General features: G+C 41.7%; 1 protein-coding gene across 2 annotated transcripts in view; it reads left to right on the top strand.

Moving 5' to 3' along the window:
• CENPP (centromere protein P) overlaps positions 1-10,782 on the top strand; it is a gene marked incomplete at its 5' end in the record, with an annotated part of 260,881 nt that overhangs the window by 51,226 nt on the left and 198,873 nt on the right. For both annotated transcript variants that reach the window (XM_081103210.1, XM_081103211.1), the window contains one exon: positions 6,538-6,634. In XM_081103210.1, the coding sequence (XP_080959336.1) occupies positions 6,538-6,634 (97 nt within the window). The remainder of the gene's footprint in view (positions 1-6,537; positions 6,635-10,782) is intronic.

Genomic DNA, 10,782 nt, shown 5'->3' on the forward strand with positions numbered 1-10,782 from the left:
TAAGCTTGCTAGTTATTTTTTTGATCTCTTTTATTGAGTTCTTTCTCTTCAGAATTTCTATTTGGTTCTTTTTTAGCTTCTAGCTCTTTGATAAAAAACTCCTTTTGTTTGTTGATTTTATTTGAGTCTATTAAACTGCCTATGTGTGTTTTCTTTTATCTCATTGAGTATTTTAGAATTGCAGTCTTGGAATTTCTAGCATTTAAATTACATATTTGCATGTCTTTAAGTTTATTTTCTGAATATTTTTTATTTTCTTTCTGAGCTGCCTCATTACAAGTCTCTGGCTCTTTAAATCTCCGGAGCAAGGTATTCTGTGCTTTCTGGGGAGGAAAGCGTCTTTTCTGTGACCAGTCCTTGATCATAGGGCATCAATGCCTCAGCAGAATGTGGTGGGCAGTAGTGTTCCAGGTCCATGAAATCCAGCAAGGTCTCCTGATGGGTGGGGAGTGATGAGCTGGCAGTGGCTGGCTAATGCCTTTGTGGCTTTGTTCTCCCAGTAATGGTGAGTGTCAGACATCAGCAGCCTCCCCCTCTATATCTCCATTCCTGGAATTAGCCACAGAGTACACCTGTCACTCAGGAAAAAACTTTCTGGCCCTAACCGGTTTGGCTCAGCGGATAGAGCGTTGGCCTGTGGACTCAAGGGTCCCAGGTTTGATTCCGGTCAAGGGCATGTACCTTCGTTGCGGGCACATTCCCAGTAGGGGGTGTGCAGGAGGCAGCTGATCAATGTTTCTCTCTCATCGATGTTTCTAACTCTCTATCCCTCTCCCTTCCTCTCTGTAAAAAACCAATAAAATATATTTTTTTAAAAAAAACTTTCTGTGGTTCCATTTCTCAAAATTCCAGACATTGTGGTCTGCAGCCCGACACTTAGCATACAGCTTCTTCTGTGGTCCACTGCCACTCTGGGAGGTGGGATGAGGTAGCCAGTCTCTGTGACTTTGTTTTTCTGCCTGGTGCTCGTGGCCTTCAGACCACTTCACTTCTGTTCTTTGTCCCTGCCCAAATCACTGGGCTCATCCACAGCACATACTGACCAGCAATGCTCACTGCACCTGTATGCGCCTCCTAGCTAAAGGGAGTGTCATTACAACCTTATTCCTTCTCCTGAGACCAACAGTGAGCTCTGTGCTGTGTTCAGGGAACCAACTCAGCTCTTTCCTCCTCTTGGTTTACTCCACTTGCCCGCCTTCAGATGTTTCAATGCACAGATATCTCAGATGTGTTTATGTGTTGAGTATTGAATCCTTTGTTGAATGATAGCTATTCAAATTGTTGTAATATCAGTGGGAGAGACCAAGGGGACCTCTCACATTGCCATTTCTCTGAGATCTTTATGTTGGATTTTATCAAATGCTCTTTCTGCTTCTATTGATATGATCGTATGATTTTTCTTTTTCTTTTTATTTATGTGGTGTATTGATTTGCAAATGAACCAAGTTGGCATCCCTGGATGAAATCCCAACTGATTATGGTGTATGGTTGTTTTAATATATAGCTGAATTCGTTTTGCTAGTGGTTTTTTTAAATTAAATTTGTTGGGGTGACATTGGTTGATAGGGTCATATAGGTTTCAGGTGTACATTTCATGTGATTGGTATGTTGCATTGTGTGCCCATTACCCAAAGTCAAATCACCTTCCATTACCATATATTTGGTCCCCTCTACCTTTTACTACTCCTGCACCCACTTCCCTCTTGTAACCACCATGCTGTTGTCTATGTCTATGAGTTTCAGTTTAGATCCCACTTATGAGAAAAATCATATGGTTCTTAGCTTTTCCTGACAGATTTATTTTGCTTTACATAATATTCTCAAAACTAATCCATGTTGTCACAAAAAATTTCATTTTTTCTTATGCCTGTGTAGTATTCCTTTTTATAGATGTACCATGTCTTCTTTATTGAATCCTAAATTAAAGAATGGTTTTGTTCTTTCCATGTCTTGGCCACTGTAATGCTGCAGTGAACATAGTGGTGCATATATCTTTGTGAATAAATAATATTCCATGTGTGAGCACGCATTTTTGTTATCCATTCACTCATTGATAGATATGTTATTTGCTTGTCTTTGCTACAGTAAATAATGTTGCAGTAAGCATGAGAGTGCATATATTTTTTCAAGTTAGTGTTTTTGTTTCTTTTAGATAAATACCCAGAAGTGGAGTTGGTGGATCATATGTGGTCATTGTAGTTGTAATTTTTTGAGGAAACTCCATACAGTTTTCATATGCCTCTACCAGTTTACATTTTCACCAGCGGTGCACAAGGGTTCACTTTTCTCCACATTCTGGTCAACACTTGTTATTTCTTATCCTATATGATAAAAGCCTTATATGCAAATTGTCCCCTGGACTGGGAGTTCGACAAGGGGGCGGGGCCAGCCAACCATGGGAAGGGAGGCCCTGGCCGGTGGTGGTGGCAGGCAGCTGGGGGAAGGGAGGCCCCAGCCGGAGGTGGCAGTAGACAGCCGGCGGAAGGGAGGTCCTGGCCAGCAGCTGGCAGTTGCTAGGGACCCTATCCGTGCACGAATTTCGTGCACTGGGCCTCTAGTACTATATAATAAAAGGCTAATATGCAAATTGTCCCTTCTACTGGGAGTCTGACCGGGAGTTCAACCAGGGGGCGGGGCCAGCCAACCAACCGCCACAGCCCCTCCCCATGGCCGGCCCGGCCTGATCGGCCCCAATAGAAGCGGGCCTGCTGACCCCACTCGTGCACGAATTCGTGCACCGGGCCTCTAGTCTTTTATAATAGTCATTTTGACAGGCATCTAAACTTCCTAAGGAAATATTTCATTGTGGTTTTGGTTTGCATTTTCCTGAGATTAGTGATGTTGAGCACTTTTTAATGTGCCTGTTGTCCATCTTCCTTCTTTCCTTCCTCCCTTCCTTCCTTTTGTCCGTCCTTCCTTCCTTCCTTCCTTCCTTCCTTCCTTCCTTCCTTTTATTGTTTAAAGTATTACATATGTCTCCTTTTTCCCCCATTGACCCCTCCCCGGCCACTCACACCCCCCAGGACAAGCCCCCACCACCCCAGTCTCGTGTTCATTGGTTATACTAATATGCACGCATATAAGTCCTTTGGTTGTATGTCTTCTTTGGAAAAATGTTTCTTTAGGTCAGTGGTTCTCAACCTGTGGGTCGTGACCGCTTTGGGGGTCGAACGACCCTTTCACAGGGGTTGCTTAAGACCATCGGAAAACACATATATAATTACATATTGTTTTTGTGATTAATCACTATGCTTTAATTATGTTCAATTTGTAACAGTGAAATTGGGGGTCACCACAACATGAGGAACTGTATTAAAGGGTCACGGCATTAGGAAGGTTGAGAACCACTGCTTTAGGTCCTCCGCCCATTTTTTAATGGGATTGTTTTTTGTTTGTTTGGTTTTGTTATTTTTTGCTATTGTATTATATAAGTTCTTTATATATTTATGATATTAATCCCTATCAGATACTTGCTTTGGAAATATATTTTTCCAGTTGGTACATTCCTTTTTATTCTGTTGACGGTTTTTGTTACTCTGCAGAAATTTTTTAGTTTGATGTAGTCCCTTGTTTATTTTGTTTTTGTTGCCTTAGCTTTTGGTGTCAAATTAAGACCAGTGTGTTGGTGTCAGCCCCAAGGGCGTGCTTAGGTTCTCTTATATAGGGTAGAAGTAGAAAAATAGGGTCAGGGTGTGGGTGGACAAGTCAGTCAAGTGGAGGGGAGGGAGGAGAATGCATGGGTCAGTCAGGCGGAGAGGAGTTCTTATCTTGCTTCTGCAGGCATAGGTGGTCCTCCCCAAGCCATGGGAAAGGTTTATAACACTATGCACTGAGTGGCCAGATTATTATGACCGGCCAGATTATTATGACCACCCCATCAGTACAATGAAGTGAATTAATTACGCAAATAATAATAAAACCTTGAGAGTATTTGCTTAGGAAGTTTTCAATATTCATTATTTTTGGAAGTGTCATTGAAGTACTGATGGGGTGGTCATAATAATCTGATCGGTCATAATAATCTGGCCACTCAGTGTATATTTCAGAAAACATGTCCAAGCAGGAGAGATTAGGGGAAGTTCATCCTAACAATTACCAAGACCAGTGTCCTCCCTTTTCTTTTATCTTACATGATCTCTGCTGCTAGAGGGGAACAATGTTTCCCTGGGCCTTTTTTAAAACTCTACCCTATGGCAGTTCTGGGTTGCAGTCTCCTCTAGTGTTCATTTGGGGTATACAGGAGGCAAAAACAAACCTCTGGAAACCGAACACCTGATCCTCCCTTAATTCCTGAAGTCTCAACCCATTCTGCCTTCTGTCCACATTTCAGAATCTTTCATTACTTGTTATGTGCATTATATCAGTGGTTCTAAATTATCATTAATGGGAGTCTGGGAGGAATGTGCTTTTAGATCTATCATGATTAGGATGGGAACTTTACTCCAACACTTACTGAATGAATGATTAAATGAATACACACATATTACCTACAAGTTGCTTGTGCTTGTGGGTGTCAGTATAACAATAGGTATAGTAGTAACAAAATTAAGATAAATTCCTATGGGAACTTGTTAACATAAAAAACATTCAGCCGAAACCGGTTTGGCTCAGTGGATAGAGTGTCGGCCTGCGGACTGAAGGGTCCCGGGTTCGATTCCGGTCAAGGGCATGTACCTGGGTTGCGGGCACATCTGCAGTAGGAGATGTGCAGGAGGCAGCTGATCGATGATTCTCTCTCATCGATGTTTCTAACTCTCTCTCTCCCTTCCTCTCTGTAAAAAAATCAATAAAATACATTTTTAAAAAAACACAAAAAAAAAACAAACAAAAAAAACCATTCAAACCTGTAAAGAATTTTGGTGAGTTTATTTGAACAAAACTGTCGACAAGTGCTGGAAAGCAGAATCTCAAAGAATTAATATAATGCTTCAGAGAATGGCAGTGCCCTGGAGTATGGCAGGTTTTAACCTATTTTTATACATTACAATAAAAGGAGGAGACGTAAGTGGGTTCATTGGTGATAGATTAGGGAGTCAGGAAAAAGCAAAGCAGGGAGACCCCTGGGATTGGATAAAAATTAAAATGATAGACTCATGTTTCTTTTACTTAGGTGGGTACAGGATAATTAACAGTCAAAACATGAGACCATTCTTTGTGGTCTGACTTTAGATCTCTTAGTTTGCAAGACCTCCACACAGGTTAGTATGTGGCCCCTTTTTGTCCACAAACTCATAGGCACAGAAAATATTTCTAGTGATTTTGGAATAGAACATGTGGTGTAGTGGTGAGGTCATTGTCCAGACAATAATTTTCTGACACCAAGTGGGTGTCCTTCAATTCAGTTTAATCATGCCCACAGGTTAAGGGCAAAATCCTCCACAAGACTGCTCCATTTCATATGCCAGCACAAGTCTCAGGGGCCCCTGCATGTCTGACCTACTTAGCAATCATTTGAGTGTTCCCACAGCGCCCTCAGATATTTTTAAAATATATTTTTAATGATTTCAGAGACGAAGAAAGAGAGAGACAGAGAGAGAGAGAGAGAGAGAGATGGAAACATCAAGATGAGAGAGAATCATTGATCAGCTGCCTCCTGCACGCCCCCTACTGGGGATAGAGCCTGCAATTCTGGCATATGCCCTTGACTAGAATCGAACCCAGGACCCTTTAGTCCGCAGTCTGATGCTTTATTCACTGAGCCAAACCAGCTAGGGCAAGCCCCCTCAGATTTGATAATTTGCTAAGACTCAAGAAACTCACTGAAAAATGCTATACTAAAAACTGTGATTTTATTATTAAAGGTACAACCTAGAAACAGCCAAATGGAAACAATGACTAGGCATGGTCTGGGGCAGGGGTGGGGTGGGGTGGGGGTACGAGGAGAAATGTAGACTTTTGCGCCCTTTCTTGCAGAATCCATGCACATTGGCCTCCAACTCCACTGAGCTTTGTTGTCCAGATTTTTTATTGGTGTTTCCTTACCTATTGATAATTGATTAAATGATTGCCCACGTGATTGAGCTCCTCCCACCCTCTCTCCTTCCTAGAGGTCTGGTTGGCCCAAAGTTTCAATCTCTTTGATCGAGTGGTTGGTGATTCTGGTGACCAGTCCCTATCTGGAGGCTATCTAGGGGTCACCTTGAGTCATTCACATCACAAAGGCACTCCTGGCACTCGGGACTTTTAAGGGTTTTTGAAGCTCTGTGCCAGCAACTAGGGACAAAACAAGATATATTCTTTATTCTACCACAGTTATCAAGTAAAATTCCAAGGAGAATGTGGCATCTGAGTGGTGCCTTGAAAGATGGGTAGGATTTAAACATTTGCAGATGGGGAAAAGGGCATTCCAGGCTGAAAAAGTTGCATTAGCAACCACACAGGCACACACTCAAAAGTGCAGAGTTCAGTATGTAGAAATATATCTAATATTTTCTTTAGCTTTAGTGAAGGATCTATAAAAAAAGAATATTGAATAAAGCCAGGTTGGACGTCTCATTTAATAATATTTATTAATTAGAAACCTTTTTATTCCTACAGAGCAGAAGAAAGAAGAGATTTGTTTATGTTTTTCCGAAGCCTGCACTTTTTTGTGGAATGGTGTGAATATCGGAAGCGCACATTTAAACATTTCAAGGTAGTGTCTAAAGTCTTCAAATTTAAACATGTGATGAAAAAGTGAAACTCATTTTTTTAAAAAAAATATATTTTATTGATTTTTTACAGAGAGGAAGGGAGAAAGATAGAGAGTTAGAAACATCGATGAGAGAGAAACATCGATCAGCTACCCTCTGCACATCTCCTACTGGGGATGTGCCCACAACCGAGGCACATGCCCTTGATCGGAATCAAACCTGGGACCCTTCAGTCTGCAGGCCGACGCTCTATCCACTGAGCCAAACCGGTTTTGGCATGAAACTCATTTTAATTTGGAGATTTAACATAACATTCTTTCCTTAAAGTTTTTAAACAAGAAAAATTTAATTGGCTTCTGGAATTTGCAATTATTTGGAATAAATGAAGGAGGAATGCTTTTGTACAAATCAGTGAATCTTTATGATGGAATATCTTGAAAGAAGTGTAGTTATATTTTTATATATTTTATAATACACATTTTAAAAAATTAATTTATCAAGGGTACTTGAAGTGAAACGACAGAGGCTAATAAAGAGCCCCAACTGGTATGGCTCTGTTGGTTGGGCATCACATCCCGTGTACCAAAAGCTTGCCTGTTCGATTTCTGGTGAGGGCACATGCCTGCCTGGGCAGGAGGCAGCTGATGAATGTTTCTCTCTCTCCCCTCTCCCTCCTGTCTCTAAGAGTCAATTTAAAAAGTCTTTTAAGAAAAAGAATAAAATTGTAGCATGCTTATCACATAGCAGTATGATCTTCCTGAGTTAGCCTTTGTATTTTAAGCTTCTTAATTATCAATATTTCAAGTTTAAATACTAAACCCTGATTCTTATAAAGTAATGATTCTTAAGTCTGATCCCGATATATTAAAAAACTCCTTTTTATTCCTTTTGTTTGTTTTCTGGCATAACTAGAATTATGTTTGGCTGCATTGTAATCCTCCAGGTTCTACATAGTTGGATAGCATCAAATTATTAACAGCAGTGATCCACACAAAAACCAGCTCTGAAAGAGTCAGCATAAGTAGGCTCTCAAGGTTCAGGTTTCTCCAAGAGCCAGTAACTCTCCTTTGTTTTGTTTTCTATTATTATTATTACTAGAGGCCCAGTGCATGAAAGTTCGTGCTCGGCCCGGCCTGCCCCCTCTCACAGTCCGGGAGCCCTCAGGGGATGTCCTACTGATGGCGTAGGCCTGCTCCCTGCGGAGAGCGGGCTTGGAGAGCGGGCCTAAGCCGAAGTCTGGCCTCTCTTTGTGGGAGGCGACTGGAACTGATCATGGGAAGGCGCCACCCCCATCACCCCGCTGCTGCTGCCACTGCCAGCGGCCACTGCAACTGACTGCCAGCCAACTGACTGCTGGCCGTCGGCCCTCCCTTCTTAGTTCTGGCCCTGTCCCCTGCCCACTGGTGGGTGGGGGGTGATCTGGGGCCAGGTTGGCTGTGGGAGGGGCTGTGGGAGGTTGAGACACAGCAGGTCGCACCCCGTCCAGCCTCTGTGGAGGCCTGGCGCCGGGCCTGGGCCTGCGTCGCTGCCTCTGTAGCTGCCTCCGCAGAAGAGGCAGCACTGGGACCGGGATGGCGCAGCCCCCTCTCCCTCTGCCTCTGTGAAAGGAGCTGTGGTGCTGGACCGACCCGTGCGAGGCCTCTCCCGCGCCGCCAGCCAAGGCGCAGCTGCTGTGCTTTGTCCGGATGGACGTCTGGAAGTTGTCCTGTCTAATCAGCGTATTACCCTTTATTAGTATAGATTATTTGCATTCAGTTTGGTTGAACTAATAAAATCTGTCAGGCATAGGGTTTTCTTTAGAATGAAACATGCTAATATCTGTATCTGTACTGTGGTCCCTTGAGGAGTTCTCTTGATTATCTCGTTAACTTTCGGGTGCTCTTGGCACCAGAACAATTAAATAATTCTTCTTCACAAATGATTGAGGAATATACCGCCAGTTATAGTTATGAATCACCTAATGTGGTTGGTTGTTTATACATTTGGGTGGGTTGTGAGGAATGTGAGCACTAGTCCCATTTCCAAAGCCAGTTCACCTCCAGGTGCTTTCCATGCAGGTGTGAAGTATAATTGTGTGTTTTTCCTGTAGGCAGAGCACTTCTATGGTGATAAGTTTACTACAATGGAAAGAAACAGTCACATTGTTGTACAATCATGTCAATATCTAGCTCCAGAAGTTTTTCATTATTCCAAACTGAAACTCTGTCCCCATTATATGGTAACTTGCCATTTCCTTCTCCCGCAGCTTCCAGGAACTAGCATTCTAGCTTCTGTTTCTATGAATTTGACCACTCTGGTTACCTCATTGAAGCAGAATCCTAAAATTAGCCCTTTGCCAGGCTTATTTCACGTAACATAATGTCCTCAAGGCTCATCTGTGTGGTTGCATATGTCATGATTTCCTTCCTTTTTAAGGCTGAATAGTATTCCATTTTATGTGCTTTATCACATTCTGTTGATCCATCCATCTGTTGATGGACAGCTGGGTGTTTCTGTCTTTTGGTTATTACGAAAATGTTTCTATGAAGCAAGGTGTACAATAACCATTGTATCTGTTCGAATCCCTGCTTTCAGTTCTCTTAAGTATGACTTGCGAGTGGAATTCCTGGATTATATGGCAAGTCTATCTTTAATATTTTTTAAGAACTGCATGTTTGTTTCCATAGTAGCTATACCATTTTACATTTCCAACATCAGTGTACAAGGCTTCCAATTCCTTCATATCCAGTTGTTAATTTGGGTGGGTTTTTTTTTTCTTTTTTTGTCATAGCCAGCCTAATGGGTGTGAAGTGGTATTCTCATTGTCTCTGTGTGTGGTTTTTAAAAATATTTTTATTGATTTCAGAGAGGAAGGGAGAGGGAAAGATAGAAACATCAATGATGAGAGAGAATCATTGATCGGCTGCTTCCTGCACGCCCCTTACTGGGGATCAAGCCTGCAACCCGAGCATGTGCCCTAGACTAGAATCGAACTCGGGACCCTCCAGTTCACAGGCCAATGCTCTATCCACTGAGCAAATCAGCTAGGGCCTCATTGTGGTTTTGATTTGCATTTTCTCAGTAACCAGCAATGTTGAGCATCTCTTCATGTGCTTATGGGCCATTTATACGTCTTCTTTGGAGAAATATCTATGCAAGGCCTTTCCGCACTGAATCAGATTGTTGGAGTTTTTATTGTTGAGTTGTAGTTCTTTATATATTCTAGATATTGATCCCTTATCTGATACATAATTGGTAAATATTTTCTCCCATCCCCTGGATTGTCCTTTCATTCTCTTGAGAATGTCTTTTGATGCATGAAAGTTTTTAATTTTGAAGAAGCCAAGTTATCTATTTTTAATGCCATATCCAAAATATTATTGTCAAATTTAATGTCATAAAGATTTTTTCTGATAGTTTTATAGTCACGCTGACTGGTTTGGCTCAGTGGATAGAGCGCCGGCCTGTGGACTGAAAGGTCCCAGGTTCGATTCCAGTCAAGGGCATGTACCTTGGTTGTGGGCACATCCCCAGTGGAGGATGTGCAGGAGGCAGCTGATCGATGTTTCTAACTCTCTATCCCTCTCCCTTCCTCTCTGTAAAAAATCAATAAAATATATTTTTAAAAAAAGAGTTTTATAGTTTAGCCCTTAAGTTTAGGTGTTTAGTTTGTAAGCTAAGGATCCAACCTCATTCTTTTGCATGTGCTTATTCAGTTTTCCAGCATTGTTTGTGGAAGAGACTGTCCTTTTCCTATTGAGTGGTCTTGGCACCTTTGTTGAAAATCATTTGAGTATATTTGTTTCTGGGCTCTCTATAATATTCCATTGGTCTCTATGTCTGTCCTTATACCAATACCACACTTTTGATTAGTGTATCTCTGTAGTTGCATCTGAAAGGAGCATGTGTGAATCCTCCAGTTTTGTTCTTTCAAGTTTGCCACCCAGGGCCATTTTCCCTCTTTTGACCCCATCAGTTAGCTCTCATCAAGTTTATTTTTCCAGATAAACTTACAGTTTATTTCCTTTAATTTAATCAGGATTATGATAGCATAAAGATTCTATTTTTTTCAAATACAACAGAGCCCTTCTGTTTAAATGGGTTTTATTTTGCACTGTTTATTTTGTCTTCAATTAAATGTACTCACTATCATGCTAGGACTTTGAAAGTA

This window comes from Myotis nattereri (assembly GCF_964212035.1).
Source record: "Myotis nattereri genome assembly, chromosome: 12".
Taxonomy (NCBI): Eukaryota; Metazoa; Chordata; class Mammalia; order Chiroptera; family Vespertilionidae; genus Myotis; species Myotis nattereri.